General features: G+C 32.9%; 1 protein-coding gene across 1 annotated transcript in view; it reads right to left on the bottom strand.

Annotated features, from left to right (window-relative positions):
• The window catches only part of LOC141550954 (mannosylglucosyl-3-phosphoglycerate phosphatase-like), a 97,832-nt gene that overhangs the window by 59,216 nt on the left and 12,525 nt on the right, over positions 1–26,091 (bottom strand). The window contains exons 2-4 of the mRNA XM_074282111.1: positions 24,423–25,003; positions 17,894–18,041; positions 16,308–16,473 (exon numbers count right to left, since the gene is read on the bottom strand). Of these exons, the coding sequence (XP_074138212.1) occupies positions 16,308–16,473; positions 17,894–18,041; positions 24,423–25,003 (895 nt within the window). The remainder of the gene's footprint in view (positions 1–16,307; positions 16,474–17,893; positions 18,042–24,422; positions 25,004–26,091) is intronic.

The raw sequence follows: 26,091 nt of genomic DNA, 5'->3' as shown, positions 1-26,091 counted from the left end.
TAGCTTTACTCAATAGAATATTCAAGAAATGGTTAATGAACATCTATGAAAATATATCTTTTGGTTTATGGATACTGACAAAATTAATGGCTAGTTCTAAATGAGTTTTAAATGAGGTTCTCGAGTATGATTCAGGTGGGATTCTTATATAAATATGTATTGGATCAAATGACCTCTAAGATACCTCCCAAATAAAAGATTCTGTGATTCTTTGAATTGTTCAAATTATAGCTATCTAAAATGGGAATGAATTACTTTCAGATCTCATAGATACATAGATAGTGAATAAGTGATCCATTAGGGTCAAGACCTCTTAGGCTAAAGCTCTGCCTCTTACACAGAGAAGCCCCATGAATCTGGGCAAGTCTCTTAACCTCCCTGTCACACAGGAAACCTAAGACTAAAAGTTTTGGAACAAGTGTCTACCTGCACAAGTAAGACATGGTTTCTTTATAGGACATTTCCTATACCAATGAAATCACAGTTTTGTACCCTCCCAAAAATAAATAAATAAATAAAATGTCGGGAAGTTTTTCTTATGTCAAATTCAAATCTGCTTCTTTCAACTTCTATGTAGTATTTCTTATTCTGCTCCCTGGGGCCAAATAGAATGGTCTAATCCTACCAATTTCAGTACTTTAAACACTTACAAAGTATGAGAGCTCTCTCTAATTCCTTTTCTAGGGTAACATTCCTCATTCTTTCAACTGATTCTTAAACGGTACAATCTTCAGACTCATCAGAACAGCAGATCCATGTCCTTTTCTAAAATGTGGCACCCAAAACTAGACACAAAAATCCATATGTAGTCTAAATATAATAGCAGACCATCTAAGACACTTAGCTTTTTGTTGTTGTTGTTGTTATATGGAATTCTTAACTGCACTGAGCTTGCAATTCACTAAAATGCCCAAATCTTTTTCTGATAAATTGCTGTCTAGTTATATCTCTCTTATACTTATGATTTTTTTTTCATCTCAAGTATACAGCTTTACTCTTGCTGCAATTAAATTTCATATTTTTAGATTTGATCCAGTATTCCAGCTTGTCAAAATCTTTTGGATCCTGATCTTGACAGCTAATATTTTATTTATTCATCCTGGCAAATCTAAGAAGTATGCCATTAAATCTTTTATCCAAGTCACTGATAAAAAAGTCATACAAAAGAGTTCAAATTCTGATCCCTGAGACATTCCAGTGAAGAATCCCTTCAAATCTGACCTCAAACTATTACCTTTTGAGTTTAGCCATTCAACGAGTCCTGAATCTCTGAATGTCTGGTATCTTTTCACTCATATCTCTTCAAGACATCAACTAGAATAGCACAGGAGACTTTTTTAAAACTTCCCCTGAAATTTAAATAAAATACCTAAGTATTCCCTTCACTTATAAATCAAATTAACCATGGAAAAAGAAATCAAGCATAATCTGGCATGAGTTGTTCTGCAATAAGGCACAGTGGCTCTTCATGATCATGACTTATTTTTCTAGATAATAACTTATAATTCCTATTTTACAATTTTTGTCTAAAAATCAAAGTCAAGCATAATAGCCTAGAGTTTGTTATTCCATTCTCTTTTCTTTTAAGCAAATCAGAAGATATTCCCTTCTCCAATTCTATGTTCCCTGTATCTGTTATCTTTAAAAGAAAATTAGCAGAGGCTTAGAAAGTAATCATATTTGTCAAATCTGGTCCTGGTGTCAAACATATCAAGATTCTTATCTCCTTATTTATATTGGTTATCCACTCTGTATTAGCTATTTATGTTATACCCTTTTCATTACAAAATTAATTTCCTGATCAAGAAAAAGATATCAAAATACAAGGGACCTATGCTTTTGTAAGTCAACTAATCAATAATAAAAAGCTTTATTAAGTGCTTAATATGTGCTAGAAACAGTATAAAGAAAAAAATGAAATGGTACAAAAACTTCTCAAAGAGCTTAGACTCTGTGAAAGATTTTTCTCCTCCTTCCTCCTCTCCTCCTACTCTTCCTCTTCTTTCTCTTCTTCCTCCTCATTTCATTCTCTCCCTCTATTTGTCCCTCCCTCTATTCCTGTCCCTCTCTTTCACTATCCCTCTCTAATTTTTGACACTTCTCACTAGCCCCATTTCCTCTCAAGCTTCACCATTCTTAATTAGATGCTTACAATGCCTTTTATTTTCTATTACTAGCCCTTGCTACTATCTTCTTTATAGGCCTTTTAAAATTCTGATTAAATGAGTTCCCTGTGCATTTACATTGATCTTTGAATCCCCTTGTCCTCCCCACCAAGAATTGGGGTGAGGGGTGTATACATACATGTGTTTTTCTTCAGAAATTCTTTCTTGGGCATAGGTTGACTTCATCTGAAGAATCTTAGTCCACAAAATTCTATCTTTTCTCTATAAACTCTGAAATCTCTTATCCCCAAATCTAGATGATATGTCAAATAATGCCTGACTTTCTGCACTTTTTATATCACAACTACAAGACGGAGTAGTTGCATGCCTACAAAGTTCTCAACAATTCTATAAAGGGTATCAGGTGAAATCATATGTGGAAGTTCTTCTACCTTTTGAAGTATGAAATAATCATCAAAGCAAAGTTAAAAATTACTATTCTATTTTTGGCAGAGTCAGAGAAACCCAGAAAAAATCAGGATAACTGAAGAAAATCTCTACCATATTATATCTCTGTGCACAGTTTGTGATCTGCTTATTGAGTGCATCTATTCCTTTTCTTTCCAAGTGGTCTATGTCGGGTCTTCTTAAATGTTTTTTTTCACTTGTGACCCCTATTTGTCTGAGAAATTTTTAAATGACCCCATCTTGAATCTGAGCCAAGGTATTTCTGGCAGCATTTATGTACATGCAGGGCAAAATGTATATATTGTGTTCAGAACCAAGGCTTCAATGAAATCCATGATATATAGCAAAGGCAAGTACTGCCAGAAATACTTCAGGTTAATTACACATTTGATTTTGAATGAATTTTTGACATTGCCTTCAGAAACCTTTTGTGGTTGACAAATTTTTCACAATCCCCACATTCAATAATATGACCCCTTTGGGGGGTAACAAAATTATAACATTATCAGTAAATGTTTGAATTGCATACCATTTTTATATACCGCCTAAATACCTGAAGTCATGTAAAGTATTTCGGGTAAAAAGGGGTCATGAGTGGAAAAAGTTTAAGAAGCCCTGGTTTATAAACAGTGGTATCAAATTCAAATAAATATGGAAGTCATAAAACCTTTCAAAATCCCTGGAGCTGCTTATTGACTTAGGAAAACCACATATTACTATTATCTAGGTTCTATTATATTTTAATGTATTTTGTTAGATATCTCCCTTTTCTACTATTTTGAGCAGTATTCAGGAGTGCATGGCCCAAATGCAATGTGTTTGCGACTTCTGATTTACAATGTTTTAAAAATAAAATTGATTCCTTGTCTGTCTCTGTTCATCTTCATCTAACTGTTTTCCATAGTATTCTACCTTCTTCCTCCACATCCATGTTCCTAAAATAATATATGTAATGTACTTATTTGATATGTAATGCTACTTTGATACTTCTTTGATCTATTCTTTGAATAATAATGTCCCTCCAGAACCATAAGTCTACTTAGGTGTCCTCTTCTATCAAGTCTCAGTGATAACGGTGATGTTAAATTTGCTTTCTTGAAGCAATAATTCATTCTCTTTGTTACTCAAGATTTTGGGTATTTGTATTATTGACACCTGAGGCCAGGAGTTCATTTATTAGATTCTTGTCCTCTATGCATTTCTGCACTTATTCACTATTATTTTGATACTCTTTTTAATTGTGCTCAGTCCTGTGATTTTGTTTAAATTTAAATAATATGAAGAACTTAAGAGAAAACCATAGCCTGGTGTTACAACTGCAAAAGACATCCTTTTCTTATGGTAACATATTTTTAAGCTTTAAAACAAGCTACAACATGCTAGCACAAATTTCTAATAGAATCAGGCAAACACTTGTTACATTCTATCAAAAATACAGTACAAATTAGGGGAATGAATATAAGCTAACAAGTAGGTACTTGTAGTTTGCTATGTTAATTACATAGGGATCACAGTTACTTATTTGTAATGGTGCAAAACAAATTAAAGTGTAACAGTGTCAAGGAAAAATGTTGATTCTTTGGAATGTTAGAAAGTTAACTTGTTAAATTAATTTTATAGAAAAGCATCTAAGATTTACTGGCTAATATAACTTACAGTTTTATTGTTTTATCCTAAAAGGAAAAAGGCAAATGATCATAAGGCAAATTTATGAGGGATTTCTTTCAAGTAAATTCAATAATCATTGTCTTTATTGTGTATATAGGATTATGCTAAATATCAGGAGAGATAAACATATAATTTCTGAGTCAATGGTATAAACTTTCCACCATACAAATATACAAGTATCTATAATATGCCTAACAGTAGTGCCTGCAAAGTGCTATGTGAAGACTGAGGGGCCAAAGGTTAGTACCAAATGTAGAATCAGAGAAAGTTTCATGAAGATAAGAGGCATTTAAGTTGAACTTTACATAATGAACAGAAATTCAACAGGTAGGCAAGAAGAAAACATTACAGTCAGAAGAAACCATGTAGGCAAAAGCATGGAGGACTGAAATTGGGAAGCAGGTATTGGAGTAAGGGTGGTTGTCAGGAAGTAGTTCAGTTTTGTCCAAAATATGAGATAATGGAATATACCACAATGAAATATAAATTTGGGAAGATAGTATGGTGGCCGATTGTAGAGACTTTGCATGCCAGGAAAAATAGTATAAACTTTATTTGGTAGTTACTAAAGGTTTTAAGAAGAGAAATTGTATAAAGCTATATTTATTCATATGGTGTGTGGGGGGGGTATGTGTCAATATGAAAAAAATGGGTTAAAAAGGGAAGAGACTGAGATAGCACTCACTGTCAAAAGGACTTCAGAGGTATTCTTGTGTAATCTATATATACTTTCACAAGACTCTCTTCTATGACTGGAAAATGAACGGATGTCCATCAATTGGAGAATGGTTGGGTAAATTATGGTATATGAATGTTTATGGAATATTATTGCTCTGTAAGAAATGACCAGCAGGATGATTCAGAAAGGTTTGGAGAGACTTGCATGAACTGATGCTGAGTGAAATGAGTAGAACCAGAAGATCACTATACACTTCAACAACAATACTGTATGAAGATATATTCTGATGGAAGTGGATATCTTCAACATAAAGAAGATTCAATTCACTTCCAGTTGATCAATGATGGACAGAAACAGCTACACCCAGAGAAGGAACACTGGGTATTGAATGTAAACTGTAGGCACTACTGTCTATCTACCCAGGTTACTTATACCTTCGGGTTCCAACTCTTAATGTGAAATAAGAAAATTGGATTTACACACATATATTGTATCTAGGTTATACTGTAACTCATTTAATATGTATAGGATTGCCTGTCATCTAGGGAAGGGAGTAGAGGGAGGGAGGGGAAAATTTGGAAAAATGAATACAAGGGATAATGTTATAAAAAAATTACTCATACATATGTACTGTCAAAAAATTTTAAATTATAAAATTAATATTAAAAAAGACTCTCTTCTATGTTAATACTGAATAAGCCATCCAACCTTTGCTGGAAGATGCTTAGTGCTAAGATTTCCATTACTAGTTTCCAAGCCTATACCAATCTTAGAAAATTACTTGTTATAGAAGTTTTTTTTTCTTATATCAAGTCTAAAGTTGCCTCTTTACAACTGACAATAAGTATTCTACCCTCTGAAGCCCAGGAAAACAATTCTAAATCACTCTTCTATGTGATTCAAATACTTTAAAAGACTTCTATCCTATGCTCCCCTTATGAGACTCCCTTTGGAGTCTTCTCTTCTCCATGTTAACCATTCTGAGTTCCTTCAATGATCCTCATATTATATGTAAGATTCTTCACCATCCTGGATGCCCCTCTCAGGATGCTCTTCCAACTGATCCACGCTTTCCTAAAAAGTAGTGCTCAGAAGTGGACATTAATAGTCTGGTTGTGGTCTTACCAGAATAAGAATACATCTATCACTTCCCTAGTTGTAGATATTATACTTCTTGAGAAGAATATAAGGCCTGGGTACATTTGCTTTTGAACTAGTCCAGTTATTCTGGAAAAAAATTCATAATTATGCTCCTCATTAAATTCTGCATGCCCTCTGACCCAATTATACCACTACTTGTACTATAGCTAGTGAGATGAATGATATCAAAGAAAGAAAAAAAGGACCAAATTGTACATAAACATTTCTATACTTCTATAACTCTTTCTGTGGCAAAGAATGAAAAACTTAGGGACATCCATCAATTGGTAAATGCCAAATAAGTTATAACACATGTATGTGATATAAGACTCTTGTTCTATAAGATGAAAGGAATGGATTCAAAGAAACATGAGAAGACATATGAATTGATACCGAGTAAACCAAGTAGAACCAGGAGAATTTATGTACTTATAAAATACTGTAAAGACTAACTTTGAAAGATTTATGAATTTTAATTAACACAATGATCTACAACAATTCCATAAATTCAAGATGAAACACACGCTACCCTCGTGAAAGAGAAGTCATAGACTCAGAATGCAGATAATTGAGATATAAAACAAAATGTATTCAGGATTATCATGATAAACATCACACTCCAACATGTGGATACTCCAGCAAAATAAGTCTGAAATCCTTGAAAGTAGGTCAAAAATTGATGTAACACATAAAAGGAAATGGTTTTCTATAAAACTTCTCTATAAACCAGGACTTACTTCCTTTATAAACCTTTATTCACTCCTAATACTGTTAAATACATTGTTGATGATAAAGAAAATTATCATTACCCCTCAAAATGATACATAAGTCAAGATTACTAGAAATACATATTTAAGAGAATATCTCTGGTACTGACATTTGTTCTAAAGCAGTGGTCCTCAAATATTTTATTTATTTTTTTTATAATTATAAAAATTTTGACAGTATATATGCATGAGTAATTTTTATAACATTATCCCTTGTATTCATTTTTCCAAATTATCCCCTCCCTCCCTCTACTCCCTCCCCTAGATGACAGGCAATCCTATACATTTTTACATGTGTTACAGTATAACCTAGATACAATATATGTGTGTAAATCCAATTTTCTGGTTGCATGTTAAGTATTAGATTCTGAAGGTTTAAGTAACCTGAGTAGATAGACAGTAGTGCTAACAATTTACATTCATTTCTCAGTGTTCCTTCTCTGGGTGTAGTTATTTCTGTCCATCATTGATCAACTGGAAGTGAGTTGGATCTTCTTTATGTTGAAGATAGCCACTTCCATCAGAATACATCTTCATACAGCATTGTTGTTGAAGTGTACAGCGATCTTCTGGTTCTGTTCATTTCACTCAGCATCAGTTCATGTAAGTCTCTCCAAACCTCTCTTTATTCCTCCTGCTAGTCATTTCTTACAGAGCAATAATATTCCATAACCTTCATATACCATAATTTACCCAACCATTCTCCCATTGATGGACATCCATTCATCTTCCAGTTTCTAGCCACTACGAAAAGAGCTGCCACAAAACATTTTGGCACATACAGGTCCCTTTCCCCTCTTTAGTATTTCTTTGGGATATAAGCCCAGTATTGGCACTGCTGGATCAAAGGGTATGCACAGTTTGATAACTTTTTGGGCATAGTTCCAAATTGCTCTCCAGAATGGTTGGATTCTTTCAAAACTCCACCAATAATGTAATAGTGTCCCAGTTTTCCCACATCCCCTCCAACATTCATCATTATTTGTTCCTGTCATCTTAGCCAATCTGACAGGTGTGTAGTGGTATCTCAGAGTTGTCTTAATTTGCATTTCTCTGATCAGTAGTGATTTGGAACACTCTTTCATATGAGTGGATAAAATTTCAATTTCATCATCTGAGAATTGTCTGTTCATATCCTTTGACCATTTATCAATTGGAGAATGGTTTTGATTTCTTATAAATTAGGGTCAGTTCTCTATATATTTTGGAAATGAGACCTTTATCAGAACCTTTAACTGTAAAAATATTTTCCCAATTTGTTACTTCCCTTCTAATCTTGTTTGCATTAGTATTCAAAACTTTTTAAATGGGGGCCAGTTCACTGTCCCTCAGACTGTTGGAGGGCCGGACTGTATGGCTTTCCACAGTCCTTTGTATAACCTACAATTTAGACCATTTTAAGCATGATTGCGTTTTTGGTTTGCTTGGTTTTTTTGGAGGGGAGGGATTGAAATTTTTGGTGTTTCATTAGTTACAGCCTTATACTATAGGTTGGATGGAATCTTTCAATAACAAGTAGCTTGGGCTAAGTAAAAGTCACAAATAAGAATTAACCTGATTTGTATTTCCTAATTAATTCTTTACACGGGTCACTAGTGGTCCACTGGCAATTCCTGTCCAAGACAATTGGACAATATTAATTATGTAATTCAATAGCCTCTCTGTCCATGTATATATCAGCATGCAGGCAAGCCATGTCTGTCATCTACTGTGCTTTCGAGTATGTATGATAGAACCAACTGAACAATCACAAATCTTACTGGATAGGACTGTAGTGTTTACAGATTGATAGGTAAAATGATCATGTCATCTGTAAAGCAAAGCATTTATTAAGCCTCAGTGTAAATAGAAAATAAAATTGAGATTTACACATAGTATCCTCCATGATCCTGACAAACACTTCTAGTGAGGTTATATTTTCATATTTCACAGAGGCTGATACTTTATGGCTCTTTGAAGAAAGCTCTCTTCATAGTCATGTTTGTTACAGAATCTTGAGTGACTTTAATATAATCATAGAAAAGCACTCTTTTAAAAATCGCTTTAAATGCTACCTTTTGGGTCAAGAATTGCAAAGGAACTAATGAAAAAAAAGTCAGATGAAGGTGGTCTAAGTGTACCTGATCTAAAGCTATATCATATAGCAGCAGTCACCAAAACCATTTGTATTGGCTAAGAAATAGACCAGTCGATCAGTGGAACAGATACAAAGGACAAAAAAGGCTACATCTAATAGCAATCCAGTCTTTGACAAACCCAAAGATACCAACATTAGGGATAAAAATTCATTATTTGAAAAAAAAACTGTTGGGAAAACTGGAAATTAGTATGGCAGAAATTAGATATGGATCCACACTTAACACCATATACCAAGATAAGATCAAAATGGGTCCATGATTTAGGCATAAAGAATGAGATCATAAATAGATTAGAGGAACAGAGAATAGTCTACCTCTCAGACCTGTGCAGGAGGAAGGAATTTATGACCAGAGGAGAATTAGAGATCATTATGGATCACAAAATAGAAGATTTTGATTATACCAAACTAAAAAGTTTCTGTACAAACAATACTAATGCAAACAAGATTAGAAGGGAAGTACCAATTGGGGAAATATTTTTACAGTTAAAGGTTCTGATAAAGGTCTCATTTCCAAAATATATAGAGAACTGACCCTAATTTATAAGAAATCAAACCATTCTCCAATTGATAAATGGTCAAAGGATATGAACAGACAATTCTCAGATGATGAAATTGAAATTATATCCACTCATATGAAAGAGTGTTCCAAATCACTACTGATCAGAGAAATGCAAATTAAGGCAACTCTGAGATACCACTACACACCTGTCAGATTGGCTAAGATGACAAGAACAAATAATGATGAATGTTGGAGGGGGATGTGGGAAAACTGGGACACTATTACATTATTGGTGGAGTTTTGAAAGAATCCAACCATTCTGGAGAGCAATTTGGAACTATGCCCAAAAAGTTATCAAACTGTGCATACCCTTTGATCCAGCATTGCTGCTATTGGGCTTATATCCCAAAGAAATACTAAAGAGGGGAAAGGGACCTGTATGTGCCAAAATGTTTGTGGCAGCTCTTTTCGTAGTGGCTAGAAACTGGAAGATGAATGGATGTCCATCAATGGGAGAATGGTTGGGTAAATTATGGTATATGAAGGTTATGGAATATTATTGCTCTGTAAGAAATGACTAGCAGGATGAATAAAGAGAGGTTTGGAGAGACTTACATGAACTGATGCTGAGTGAAATGAATAGAACCAGAAGATCACTGTACACTTCAACAACAATGCTGTATAAAGATGTATTCTGATGGAAGTGGCTATCTTCAACATAAAGAAGATCCAACTCACTTCCAGTTGATCAATGATGGACAGAAACAACTACACCCAGAGAAGGAACACTGGGAAGTGAATGTAAATTGTTAGCACTACTGTCTATCTACCCAGGTTACTTATACCTTTGGAATCTAATACTTAACATGCAAGAAGAAAATTGGATTTACACACATATATTGTATCTAGGTTATACTGTAACCTGTCATCTAGGGAGGGAGTATAGGGAGGGAGGGGATAATTTGGAAAAATGATTACAAGGGATAATGTTTATTTTTAAAAAATTACTCACGCATATATACTGTCAAAAAATTTTATAATTATAGAAAAAAAATGCACCTTTTGACCTATAAATAATTTTTTTAAAAAAATCAATTAATTTTCTTACTAATGGTCACCAATCTTTTAAACATTGAGTTGTTTTTTTTAATTCCATAAGTCATGTTGGAGGGAAAAAACAAAAAACAAAAAAACTCAGGAAAAATAAAGTTTAAGAATGTATATCTCATTCTCTATTCAGCCACTATCAGTTATTTGTCTAGGGATAGATAATATTTTTCATCATAAATGTCTTGGATCATCATATTACTTACAATAGCTAAGTCATTCACAGCTGATCATTTTACAACATTGCTGTTACTATGTACACTGTACATTTCACTTTGAATCAGCTTGTATCATTTTTTCCAGTATTTCCTGCTCATCATTTCTTTTAGCACAATAGTATTTCATCACAATCACATAGCACAATTTGTTCAACCATTCCCAATTTATGGGCAACCAATCAATTTCCAACTCCTTCACACCATAAAGGAGCTGCTATAAATATTGTTATATATAAGAACCCCCTTTTTAAAAAAATCTTTTGCATACAGACCTAGTAGTAGCATTTCTAGGTCAAAAGGTATACACACTTCTATAGCTCTTTGGGCACAGCTCCAGATTGCTCTAAAGAATGGTTGAATCTTTTTACCATTTCACCAAACAGTGCACTAAGATCTTTTTTCCCACATCCCCTCCAATATTGGTTAATGGGACAGAAAAGGAGAATGACAAATCTAAATATGCCATGAGGTAGTACCTCAGAATTGTTGCAATCTGCATTCCTCCAATCAATACTGATTTAGAACACTTTCTTATATGGCTATGAATGGCTTAGATTACTTCATTTGAAAACTTCATATTTTTTGATTATTCATTAGTTGGGGAATGGCTCTTATTTTTATAAATTTGATTCTGTTCTTTGTATGTTCGAAAAATGAGGCTTTTATCAGAGAAACTTAAATTTTTTTCACATGCACTATTGCTCACTGTATTTCCCTTAATTCTATTCCTCCCCTTTTTATTCTATTTCTCTATTCGTTCACCCTGTCCCTTCTCAAAAGTATTTTTCTTCTGTCTACTACTTCCCCCAATTTGCTATTCCCCACCCTTTTTTTAAGCCCTTTTCCTCACGTTTTCCTATAAGGAAAGATACATTCCTGTACTCAATTGAGGTTGTATGCTATTCTTTGAATAAGTTCTAATAAGAATAAGATTCACTCACTTTCCCTTACCTCTCTCATCTTCCCCTTCATTGTAAAAGTTTTTTCTTATCTTTTTTGTGAGATAACTTATCCATGCTACCTCTTCTTTTTTCTTTCTCCCAGTGCATTCCTCTCTCACCTCTTAATTTTATTTTTAGATGTTATGCTTTCATATTCAACTCACAACAGTGCCCTCTGTTTACATATTTTCCTTCTAATTGTCCTAATAATGAGAAAGTTCTTACAAATGTAATCTTCCAAATGTAATCTTAAGAATGTAATCAATTGAACCTTTATTAAGTGCCTTATGATTTCCCTTGTCCATTTAATATTTTATGCTTCTCTTGAGTATTGTATTTAAAAGTCAAATTTTCTATTCAGCTCTGGTCTTTTCATAAAGAATCCTTACAAGTCTTTATATTTCATTGAACGGCCATTTTTCCCCTGAAGGATTATCCTCAGTTTTGCTGGGTTCATGATTCTTGATAGTAATCCAGGCTCCTTTGTCTTCTATACTATCTTTTCTGAGCCCTCTTGTCCTTTAATATAGAAATTGCTAAATATTATGCTATCTGAACTATGGCTTCAGAATATGTGAATTGTTTCTTTATGACTCTCTTTGTAATATTCTCTCTTTAATCTAAGAGCTCTTGAATTTGACTATAATATTCCTGGAAGTTTTCATTTGGGGTTCTCTTTTGGAAAGTGGTCAGTGGATTCTTTAAATTTCTATTTTGTCCTCTGATTCTAGACTATCAGAATAGTTGAAAATTTCTTGAAAGATGATGTCCACATTCTTTTTTTTTTTTTTGGTCATGGCTTTCAGGTAATTCAATAATTTTAAAATTACTTCTCCTGGATCTATTTTCCAAGTCAGTTATTGTTTTTCCCAATGAGATATTTCATGTTGTCTTCTATTTTTTTCATTTTTTGGTTTTGTTTTACTGCTTTTTGATGTTTTATAAAGTCATTAGCTCAATTTGCTCAATTCTCATTTTTAAGGAATTGTTTTCTTCAGGGAGCTTTTGTCTGTCCATTTACATCTGATCAATTCTACTTTTCAAGGAGGATTTTTTTCCCTTCAATGAATTTTTGGCATTCTTCTTCCATTTCAAATTTTCCCCTCCTTCCCTCCACCTCCTCCCCTACACAGTAGGTAATCTAATACATGTTAAATATATTTAAATATATATATATACATATTTATACAATTATTTCTCTTGCTGCACAAGAAAAAAATGGATCAGCAGGATGGATTCAGAAAGGTTTGGAGAGATTTACATGAACTGATGCTGAGTGAAATGAACAGAACCAGAAGATTGCTGTACACTTCAACAACAATGCTGTATGAAGAGGTATTCTGATGGAAGTGGAAATCTTCAACATAAAGAAGATCCAACTCACTTCCAGTTGATCAATGATGGACAGAAACAACTACACCCAGAGAAGGAACACTGGGAAGTGAATGTAAACTGTTAGCACTTCTGTCTATCTACCCAAGTTACTTATACCTTCAGAATCTAATACTTAACGTGAAACAAGAAAATTGGATTTACACACATATATTGTATCTAGGTTATACTGTAACACAAGTAAAATGTATGCGATTGCCTGTCATCTAGGGGAGGGAGTAGAGGGAGGGAGGGGAAAATTTGGAAAAATGAATACAAGGGTTAATGTTATTTTAAAAAAATTACTCATGCATATATACTGTCAAAAAATTTATAATTATAAAATTAAAAAAAAAGAAAAGAAAAGAAAAAATGGATCAAGAAGGAAATTAAAAAAAAAAAAAAACCTGAGGAAAAAAAAACTAAATGCAAGTAAACAACAACAGAAAGAGTGAAAATGCCATGTTGTGGTCCACACGCAGTTCCCACAATCCTCTCTCTGGGTGTAAATGGCTCTCTTCATCACTGAACAACTGAAACTAATTTGACTCATCTCGCTATTGAAGAGAGCTTTGTTGATCAGAATTGATCATCGTATAATCTTGTTGTTATTGTATATAATGATCTCCTGGTTCTACTCATTTCACTTAGCATCAATTCATGTAGATCTCTCTGAAATCATTCTGTTGGTTGTTTCTTATAGAACAATAATATCCCATAACATTCATATACCACAATTTATTCAGCCATTCTCCAATTGATGGGCAACCATTCAGTTTCCAGTTTCTTGCCACTACAAAAAAGGCTGGCACTGTGCAGTTGTTTTCAAAGAAACTTCTAGGGAACTATAAAATTTCAGTTCTTCTAAGGTGGTATATAAACTAAGAGATTATAATCTAATCTAAGAAAGTATAATCTACACTTCAGTAGTAATTACACTACTCTGCAGTAATTACACTACTCTCCTGTCCTGTCCTCTGTCTCTAAGTGATCACAAACACACTTTTCTGCACTGGAATTATGATCAGGCTTCTTGCTCAATTGTGGTCACAAGCTCCAATGTGCTAGTGCTCTTCCTTGCCCCAAGACCACCACTCAAGATTGCAATTCCAATCAGAGTACTAACATAGGAACAAAGTCCTGTCACAGTGTTACCAAAGAGCCTGACTAACTATTTGACCCCTACTATAAATCTATGGTTAAGAACTCTGGAAGCCTTCACTGCTGCTGCTGAGTCAGTGGTTCCTAAGGGGTACTGCTGCAGCTTGTGCTAGACTCTCCCTAATGTGACAGACCTTTCCTGCCAACCTCCTAAATTATCATGAACTGAATTTTTTTGTGAGTTCTTCCATTCTACAATTATAGAGTAATTAATTAAAAGTATTATTTGTAGAGATTTGGATGAGAGCTCAGGTGAGTTCCTGCCTTTACTTTATCTTGTCATTGTTGCTCTATTTCCTGACTATTGTTTTTTAAGGTATTATTTTCTTCAGTATTTTTTATGTCTCCTTTATCAAGCTTTACCAACCAATCATTTTTCATGATTTTCTTGCATCAGTTTAATTTCTTTTCTCAATTTTTCCTCTACCTTTCTTACTTGATTTTCAAAATCTTTTTGAGCTCTTCCATTGTCTAAGACTAATTCATATTATTCTTGAAGGCTTGCCATATAGGAGCTTTTACTTTATTAATTTCTTTTGAGGGGGTGTTTTGATTTCCCTTCTTTCCATAACAATTTTTGGATTGTAATAACAATTCTGTGGTCAGATTTTTTTTCTGTTATTTATTCATTTTTCCATTCTATTTCTTGACTTTTAAATTTGTGAAAGTGGGAATCTGCTTCCAGGGTTTAGTGTACACTGTCTCAACCTTTAGGGGTTTTATGCAGATGTTTTCAGTGATGTTTTACTAGAAACTTTTAAGTTTATGTTTTTTCAGTTTTTCCAGGGTGGCAAGAACTAAGGAGAGGTATTTACTATTCTCCTAATCTGTGATTTGGTCTGAGTGAGCACAAACACTCTTTTCTTCTGCCCTGGAATTGTAATGAGAATCTCTGATTCACTGCAGCCACAAACTATAGTGTTCTAGTGCTCTTTCTTGCTCTGAGACTGCCACACAGGACTGCAACTCAGATCTGAGTATAGGCAAAGCAAAAGAATCCTGGCCCCCCTAGTGCCAGCAGGAACCCTGTAACCTCTTTCTAACAAATCTCCTTACTTTACATCTCCTAAGACTTATTCCTGGTTTTCTGAGGCCTGGTCTGCACTATAACAGCCTGTACTAGACTGTGCTCCACTTTTACCCACATGCAGAAGACTTTTCCTGCTGACTTTCTAAACTGTCTTTGGCTGAAATATTATTTCTCCCTGTTCTACTGTAGATTCTGCTATACCAGAATTGTTTCATGGCATTATTTAAAGGTGTTTAATGTGGTTTTAAGGAAAGCTCGGGTGAATCCTTGTCTTTTCTCCACTATATTATCTCCACCTCCAATTGTCATTCTATATTTTGTGACATAATAGAATCTTTTATTCTCTGTACCTATTAGTCAGTTATGATCTTGATGTTGTTTCCTTTCTTTATCTTTGTAAATAAGCCTGACATTTTCTCCAATAGTTCATCAGGTACAATGTGATGAAGTCCTAAAGTGGTAGTTCTATTATTTTTAATGATAAAAACAAATCACAGAAAGAGTGAAAGATCTGTTTCATTTCACATATATTTGCTGTCCTCTTTGTTTCATCTACAAATGTTCTCAGAATGATTTGGCTTAGCTGGGTTTCATTTCAAGCTTTCTAGCACCTTTTCCACATGTTCTTCTGAGGTGTCATTATCAATAATCTTTTATCACTCTTTGTTGTGTTTGCAAATGATCTTGTACTCTAATCAAATTTTACCTTGGGATACTATCACTCTTCATTTTGTAAGAACATCAAGTTATTTGCTGACTAAGAATATTTAAGATCTTTTGATCTCTGGATCTGGATAATTATAGCTAAATTAAAAAAAACATTTTTCATAGACTAATATGTTTTTAATTTGCATGTATTTAATTTCATACTTTAACTAAAAATAATCAAAATGGAAATTAAAATATCTTTTTTTGCTATTATTCTTTTTAAAAAGCCTCTTAAAATTTATAACCCTTTTTCACCTATATTATTTGAAATTTAATGATAACTGGCAAAAATATATTATACATACCTCCCATCAAGATCTGGGTATTTGTAAACTCCATTTTCAAGTGCTTCAAGCAGCTGTGCACCTGTTATTCTGACAACTAGAACTGGGTCCACCATAGGAAGAATAGCCAAAAGATCATGCAAAGTGAAATCCCCTGCTGGATGAATTCGATCAGAACGAAGAGTACCTATAATAGTTACAGTAATAAATAATATACTTCTTAATTTGATACTTAACAGAAATAATATTCAACTCAATGATTTCATAAAGTCCCATATTTCAGATTTTTCTATATCACATTGTCAGAAATATATTTTCCAATTATTTTCCCCATATTTTTTACTTTGAGATCTGTATCTATTGTATCTGTTTTTTATTATAGCTTTTTATTTATAAGATATATTCATGGGTAATTTTTTAGCATTGACCTTGCAAAACCTTCTGTTCTAACTTTTCCCTTCCTTCCCCTCAAACCTCTTCCCCAGATGGCAAGTAGACATGTTAAATATGTTAAAGTATATATACAATATATATCATATCTGGTTTTTTTTTAAGTTATACTTAAAAGCTATCTACTTTAAGCCCATTATCATTGACTACTAGGGATAAAGGGACTTAAATCTCCAGTTTTCTCTTATTACACATAAAGCTTTCCAAAGTGATTAGAAGCTAACTCTTCCACAACCTTTCCAATAAGTTGTTCCAAAATGCAAATAACTCTTAAAAATAGGACATTTCTCTCTATGTCAAGTCTAAATTTCTTGTGTGGGTGCTTAAAACCAGTTCTTCTTCTGTCCTTAGAGGAAATAGGTTTTTGAACAAGTTGCTTGTTAAGACAAATGTTCAATGATGTCATCAAGAAAATCCAGCATTTTTCAATTCAATGGTAACTCAGAATAGCCAAGCCATTACCTAGGTTCCTGATTTATGTGATATAGTGATAACATTTGGCATCAAAACAAGTTTAGTTCTAAGGTAAAAAAGCATGCAGAGAATTCAACTTCAACCCAGGGTCCTATGACTAGATAAAGAAAATTTTATAGGACAAGCCACCTTTAAAGTACAGAGTAGAAGCAAAGATTCACTATTTAGCTTAAAGAAACCAATCTAGCTTTATAATTCCTTATTATCACATAGTTAAGTGAAGAAAATAGGACATAAGAACAGCTGCGTTAAGATTTCTCCAATGAATTAAGTTTCTCAAGTTATCCAAAAGCATCTCAAAGTCTAATGATTCTAAAACAAGACTTTCATATACTGAATTCAAAATCTACAACTTTAAGAGGTATCATAATTATCTCGATGGAAAATATAATAAATTAAATATAAAATGTTTATTATGAGGCAAAGTCAAATTAAAAAGAAAGCAAAGTTTAAGTTTACAAATATGTAAACTACTTATTAATTCTACATTGATATTATTCAGCATAACAAAAGTATACCAAATGAAAATTTGGTGCCACAGAATAGAATGTATTTCTGAATAGTAATTTTAAATTTATTAATAACTGTCTAAATGGTAGTAAAAAACTTGACCAATATATGTTTCAGTTTAAAATCAATCTGAACTGTGATCAACATTTTTTTAAATTAAATAATAAAACTACCTGAATTAAGTAGTGCTACATCAGCACGAGTAGCTTCCAACATTGCATTAGTTACTAGATTTCCCAGATTGCTCTCTGATCTTCTTACAGTAACTGCACGTCCATCTAATTCCATGTCAATTGGACAGAGAACTTCTTTTAACATACACTAAAAGAAGAAAAAAAAGAGCTATCTAAAATTAACTTATTTCTTCTATTTTTCTAACAGTCTTTTTTTCCCTCTAAGTTTTCTTTCTTAGAGTAGTTTATGTTCTTTTTACTCTCTAGATCCCAATGGATCTAAACATTGTAACATATTCCAGAAAACTCCTAAGGTTGAGAATTTATATAAGGGTAAGAAATTAAGTACACTAGCATGTTAGTTTACTAGACCAGTCTAATAAACATTCAAGTTTTAGAAACTTCCATTAGATATCATTTTTGTACCAGACACAGGAAAAAAAGAGAAGAGATCCATTTCCCAATAAGTAATAGTCCTTTGAACTCCTCAGACTAAGATTAGATTCATGGTTCTGAGTGGGTTCCAAGAACCTGAAACCAACCTGAGGTCCAGGGAACCAGGAAGAGGTGCTAGAAGTCTAAGAAAATACAAAGACATCAAAATACTAAACACAAGCACATTTTCTGGGCTTTCATCCTAGAATCTGCCCCTGGAATAGCAAAGTATATTACATTTAACAACACCAAGATGTTTATTTATCTTCCTGTCAGTTTTTAAAAGCCAAACTTGAACATTTTAATTCCTCTACTTTTACCCTTATTACAATCTTATATGTATGCAATGATCCACCCACTAAATACGCAAGATTTTCACATCCTAAAATCTTGCCTAAGTTTTACTGTAACTTAGTTTAGATCTCAGCAATGTCATCTAACTTTTATCCTATTAAACATTACATTATTTCTTGTTATATTCATTAAATACATTATTATTCCTTCTCTGTTACTACAAGGAAATTTTAGGTAGAATACATACAAATTTCTAATTTTCATAAAAATGGATAAAGTACAGTAATCAGTATATAGTACATTAGAATACCAAGATAACTGTCAACGAGGGACCAATGCAATATTTTTATTAGATTATACAAAATGTTCACAAATGTGAACATTGAGGCAAGAAAAAAGCAACTATTAACATAGGTATATCTTAAGAACAATGCCCCTTTCCAATATATATTGCAAGAAATTATGCATTAATAATATCAGTTATCAAGAATGACTAGGGAATGTACCAAGTTTCCTGATAACTTAAAATTAATTTTGTACATTCTAAAATCCTTTTTTAACTACTAAAGATGGGGAATATTTCTTAAACAAATTATATACTTTCCTGCCTTATTAAACAATGAATGTTAAATATAATAAAACCTTTCCCTGATAATTCAGGAGCTTCATTATGACCAGATTTTGTAGTATTCAGTAATAAAACTGGAGGTTACTGTGTTTTGGGAGGAAGAGTTCCTCAACCCTATATTTATCATTCTTAGTCTAGTCATTCTTTCTCCTTTCTTGGGACATTTTCTGTTTTCTCTGCTATTTCCTCTTTGCTGCCTATCTTCATTTCTATCCCCTGGTAACATGTCTGCTATTCACTGACTCTGTCCCTGCTTTCCCCTTTCAACTTTTCTTTTTGCTTCATTGTTATGTTCCTGTCATTTTCCAAGCAGACCCTGACACCACTGAGCAATGGTAAAATTTCCCTTTATGCTATCCACTAACCAAATCCTGCTTCTGTTTTTTTAATTACTCAATGACATTGACATTCATCACTTTTCTGTCTTTGGTTCATCAGGTTATCTTGTCACTTCTTATGTTTACAGGCTTTAAAAATTACTCTCAGGTTTATGGCTATCCTGAACACCTGAATATGCTGGACATCTCTGCTTATTAAGTAGAATCTTCCTATATTTGACCTATATAAAATAAAAAATTAGGCTAGATTAAAAAAAAACAACACCTAAATATCTATGAACTGAAAAAAATATTATTAAACTTAAACTGTCAGTCTATATAAATAAGATTTTCTAAATTCTAAAATACTATCACAGCACTTCTTCAAAAGTTTAAGGTTATTAAATCAGAAACATTTTTCAAAAGCACATTGTATATATGAGAAGATAAGATTTTTTAAAGTATGTCAGTCATTAAAGCCAATTTACTACTTCCTTAAAGTTATTAGTTTATTTTGACTTATACTTGAAATACCTCCCTGGATATATGCTATTTCTAAAAGTACTTATTTAGTGGCAGATAAACTATGTCAATGGCACCTTCAGTAGGTCAAGGAAAAGTTATGACTATATTTTAATTGCTCTCTTATTTTCTATGACATTCTGTGAAATGGAACAAAATAAAACAGATACTGAAGTTTAAGATGCCTTATAAGTGCTCAATAAATATTTGTTGAGTGAACTTAATTTATAGATTAAGTGTTAAGACCAATTAAAAGTTGTCTGAAAAACTAAAAAAAAAGTGAAGGTAGCATGAGAAAAATATTAGAATAGAAATCGAGTCCTAAAAACCAAAAAAGTAAATAGACCTTAAAAGGGGGGATGAAATCACTGTCTACATGCTTAATATTGTTTACATCTCTTTCTTTTCATCAATTGATTTTTCTATCATTATATGTTCGGAAAAAAATGTGGGTATTAAATAAAGTAAACAACTTTTTATAACTATTTTATGTAGGACAATTTATACCTTTATATCTTCTATAAGACATCATTCAAATTTATTTTAAAAGACTTTTTATTAATGGCCAAAAGTTTTTATATTGATATAAAGTGTTAAAATACCATAAATGAGTTTTTCTTCAAGTTAAAAAAGCTCTCCCCTCTCTCTATATAGATAGATAGATAGATATAGATATAGCTATAGATATACATACATATATATATATATATATATTAGACCTGAAAGTGATCTGAGATATCTCATCCAAATCCCTCATCTTATATATGAAACTGGGTCACCAAAAGGTTTAGTGACTTCTCTAAAGGACGTAAGTAGTGGATTATAAACTAGAACCAATTTCATTATCCTAGTATTCTTTCCATTATACCATGGTGACTATATATTATGTTAAAGTAGAAATTATTTTATTTGCTAGTATTTCAACTGTCTAGTGTTAAAAGTATCATCTACTCAAAGTTTTCTAAATCTCTCCATAAGAGTACCCATGAAAACAGAATTGCAATCTTATCTTATGGAAACCTGTAATGGTTGATTAAAAAAAAAATTTACTTTTATGTATTAGGACTGTAGGTGAATCATGAAAATCTTCCTTTTTTGACTCAAAACAGAGGTCCTAATACCCAACTAGAGGACCAGGAACAAGGGTAGATTAGGCACATCAATATTTGTTTTTGGAAAGTAAAATTTGTCAAGCAATTGTTTTGCCCCAATCCATAAAAGTATAAGTTGGAACCATGTTGAGCTCCCAAACTTTGTATCCACATTCCACATTCATACTCTGAAAGAAATTCAATGTTTAGATCCTCTGACCATCCCAATTCTTCCAGGAAGATACTCAGGCAAAGTTGTAGATGAAATCAAGCCTGAGATGATCCAGGATAAAATGAAATTGGAATACCAGAGGTCTTCTAGAAAAGTGAAAGGTTCTATATGCTTTATGAACCTCTTTGGATATTGAAAAGTACCTGATATGAAAGATATCCACAGCTTAGGCTCACTATGATGGAATCAAGAATATGAAAAAATTATAATGAGTCTGAAGACACTATACAGTGTTAGCTCCAGATACAAGTAAAAGCAGGCAAAAGCAATTTTCTACTGTGATGAATCGAGTGAATCTTTTCAATAATCATTAAGCAAAAACTAGCAGATTTTGGAGATCACAGATGAACAGAAAAGAAAATGTTTTCTTTCCTATTACTGGCTCTCTGAATTGTTGATATGTAGAGGAAAATATGTGACATAGGCTCTGCAGATGGGATGTGGCCATATTGGAAAGGGCTTTGGCTTACAAAGTAAATTAAGCTTTATTTAGAAAGTAACAGAAAAACACTAATGATTTCTGAATAAGGAGTAATCTGAGCATCCCTATTAGGATAAAATTATTTTGGGGAGTGATATGAAAGAAATTGGAAGAGAGTGGGCCAAAATACTTGTCAGAATGTTGTGGCAACTAGATGATAGGTACAAGGACCAATACTGGAATGGTAATATTAAAGAGAGAAAAGACAGATTTCTTTTGTCTTGGAAAGTGGATAGTATGGTGAGGGGCAGGGAAGAATAAATAACCTCAAATTTACAAACACGAAAGACAGGATAGTTAATCAGCTTAGACATAATTTAAGACATTGCTACAACACACAGATAGAGATGCTTTAAAGAAAAGTAAAAGAAAAGAAAGAAAGAAAGAGAAGAAAGGGATTTACCATATGCATCTCTGGTTTGGTTTGGACTCCAGCAAACAGAATGTCCCACCCAAGACAAACTGACCACTGAAAATCTCATCATTTCAATATTTAATTTTTATTATTCAACATCTTCCCAATTCTTTCAGTCTCCTCTCCTCATTGATTGAGAAGCTGGAGGGTAAAATACTAAACTCCCAAAACTATTCTTTATAGAGGGCTGGATCTGGACTTTAAAAATAATTCTTCATTTCCCATCTGTGACTCTGCTTGGTCTGGATGCCATAGAATATGATGTCGCTCTTGTTGGTATCCCCGGTGCTCCCCTCCCCATTTTAGTTTCCTTTTGTGTGTCTTCTCCCATTAGGCTGTAATCTCCTTGAGAGCAAAGGACTGCCTTTTTAAATTTTGTATAACTCCTATTCCAAAGCCCATTGGGATAGGATTCTCTTCTTCCTGGTAGAAATGAGGGGCAAGGTAGAATTAGAAAGAGAGAGACAGCTTTAGTTCTCAAGCTGAATCTCACACAAGAATCTGGGAAGATGTGAGAATAGCTAGCAATCTCCATCATGTTCATATTCCCAGCTTGCTATTTTAGATAATAATTCCAATACATATACAGAACATTCTCAAAAAAATTTATAAAAATAAGAAATCAGGCCTATGATTGAGTAGTTGATATTCTCTCAAATATGTATCAGTTATCAACCATGAATTTTCCCCCATTCTTGTGTTATTAGTTCCTTAAAGATGTTTATTTTGAAGCTATCCCTTGAAGCTATCAACACTATAACAACACCTCCAACACAGATGTGTAGAGGATGAAAAGGGAGAGAATTCATCAAATAATGAATCAATTTATTAACTGACTACTATTTGCCAGGCATGTAAATACTCATGATACAAACACAAAGACAAGCTATCTGCCTTCTAGAAGCTTACATTCTCAAGACAGAAGGCCTCAATTTTTTTTTCTCAATAAAATAGAAGATATTATCTGCTCAGAGGGGGCAGGGCTGACTTAAATGTGACTTGAGAGGAGAAAAAGTCTGAAATAGCTCAGTCTTAAGAATTAGCAGGTCTCTAGAGTTAGAGACCAAAATCTCTGGTAGCAATCCATTTGTTTGTATTTTCCTCTTACATTCTATTTTCTTTTGCTTGTTTTTCTGCATTTATGGAACTGACAAGTATTGCTACCATAAAGAATCTAAAGACCGAAGTCAAATTTACCTTTTCTTCTCATATCAATAAAGTAAATACTTTCACCTTTGTTTGGAAGACTTATTTTCCATTTCTTTTTCTTGTCTATATTTTGTTCTCATTATCTTTAAATCATTTATATCAAAACTGAACATAACTCTCTAAAAAAAAATCTAAAGAGAAAAGACTACTTTCCCTGTTCTTGTAATATATAAGATTATTTTGATTTTTTTCATTTCATGATTTCAAATATAGTTTTTATTTTTCTCACATGCACATAAAATATTAATTTTTGCACTAATATTTAGCCTCTCTGGCCAGTTATTACTTACTACTTTCTTCAGTATTTTGTAATAACAAGTTCTTTCCAATCCCATAAGCTAATGTTGGTTACATTTTGTTTCTTTCCATATTAATTTACATTTGCCCCTAATAAATTTCATCCTATTTCTGGTAAAGGCATTTTTCCTATCAAATGACCCAGATTAGGATCATTTTTAATTTCACAGAATTTTTCTACAGTATTAATAACTATATCTAATTTAGTATTTTTTGTAACTGTGACAGGAATAGACTTTATTTCCTTCAAATAGTACATCAATATTTATCAAAACAAAAGTTAATGGATAGAATATGGATCATGACCAATTCCTGTCAGAAACCATGAAATATGACACCTAATGCTTACAGTAATTAATAAGTATTGTTTGTGAACATCCTTTAAATCCATTAATCACTAACTTAACTATAATATGATCAGAACCATGCTTTTCTAGTTCACAGAATGAAATGAAATTGGTATGACAGGATTGCCTCTTCACAAAAGTATGCTAATTGCTAGGAATTTTATGTTCTTTGAAGTGACCGTGATGTAACACTCACCTTTGAGGCTTTGTTAAGTTGATCTATGATTTCCAAGATATTATTCATCATAAAATTTTACTTACCTGTAGGTTTTGGGTATAATCTTTTACTATAGCTTTAATACATGGGTCTTCTTCCAAATGATTCACAATGTCCAATTTCTCAAATATATATTGAAAAGATGCACCAAAGCGTCTTATATTTATCTTTGTCAGGTTCCTAAAATCAGATCCACTTTTCACAATCCATATATCATTAACTCTCTTGATTCCATATTCATGGTCATGGCCTCCTAGAATTAGATCTATTCCTTGAGCTTTTTGGGCAAGCCGTGTATCATTTATCCATTTCATGTGTGTAATAGCAATGATAAGATCTGCTCCTTCTTCTTTAAGTTCTACGGATATTTGATTAGCAACTTCAACATAGTCTTTATAGTTAAGATTTGATTTGCTAACTGTAGCTAATATATCTAACCAGTCTTCTTCCACTAGTCCCATCAAGCCAATTGTTATATTGTTCCAATTAACTATTTTTTTAACTGTGCCATGTCCAAGAGGTTCTGAAGTAAATTTATCATATACATTGCTGAGAAACCATGGGAAATGCATTTGTCGTTTGTATTCTTCCAAAATATCCACACCAAAATCAAATTCATGATTTCCTAATTAAAAAAAAAAATCAATCAAAAATGTTTAGTAACTACTTTGATAAAATAGGAGTATTCTACTTTCATTTAACTAAGAAATTGTAGGTCTCCAAACAATAAATTAATAAAACTGAATCATGCATTTTAAGACCTAACTTATACTGCTTAATAGTAGTTTATTTTTAAAAATTCATGTAAAGATACTTTTCAATATTCATTTTTGCAAGATTTTGAGTTCTGAATTTTTTCTTCCTTCCTCCACTTCCTCTTTCCTCCCCAAAACAGCAAGCAATCTGATATAGATTATACGATAACATATACCTTTTATGTTAAAGTAAATTTACAAATCATCAAATTTCAAAAGTGTTCCAAGGAAGCCATAAAATTTCCATGTAAAAAAAAGGATGAAAAAGTTGTATTATTCAAAATAAAGAATTTTTAAAATATTTTCAAGGGCACCACTGACTAAATAATGCTACCTTAACGAAGTGGTCATTTAATTTGAATTAAGTCAATATTAATGTTCTTAAGAACAGAAAGTTGGACATTTTTTCTTTTAAAAAGCAATCAATAAAATGTCATATGAGGGACTAAAAAAATCTCAGTAGCTATACTGTGTTAAATCTTTTTTACAATGTATACACATAAAATATTTCTAAGTTGTAGAATTATATTCAAAATATATGCTTATGGTTTATGATGTAGAGGAGTTCTCTGATAAATCCTTTTATAAATGATAGATATAGATATGAATATGGATCTATAATAATCAATTTCTCCTCAATTATCAGATTTATAAACTCAGATTGGCCCACATGCTATCCTAGGAGGGGGGGAGGGGCAGGAGAAGGGGAGGAGGGAGAGAAGGGGAAGGGGGAGGAAGGAAGGAAGGAGGGGGAGGAGGAGGAGGGAGAGGGGGAGGAGGATGAAGGTGAGGAGGAGGAGGGGGAGGGGGGGAGAAGAGGAGGAACGGGGGGGGGGGAGGAGGAGAAGGAGGAGGAGGAAGAGGAGGAGGAGGAGAAGAAGAAGAAGATATTTCTCTCACCTACCTAGCAAGGCTGTTCTTGCCAAAGATGACATTAAACAACATTCAGCAAAACCAA

Source organism: Sminthopsis crassicaudata, chromosome 1 (genome assembly GCF_048593235.1).
Source record: "Sminthopsis crassicaudata isolate SCR6 chromosome 1, ASM4859323v1, whole genome shotgun sequence".
Lineage (NCBI taxonomy): Eukaryota > Metazoa > Chordata > Mammalia > Dasyuromorphia > Dasyuridae > Sminthopsis > Sminthopsis crassicaudata.
The sequence above is the reverse complement of the archived record's forward strand: the minus strand, read 5'-3'. Positions and strand labels throughout refer to the sequence as shown.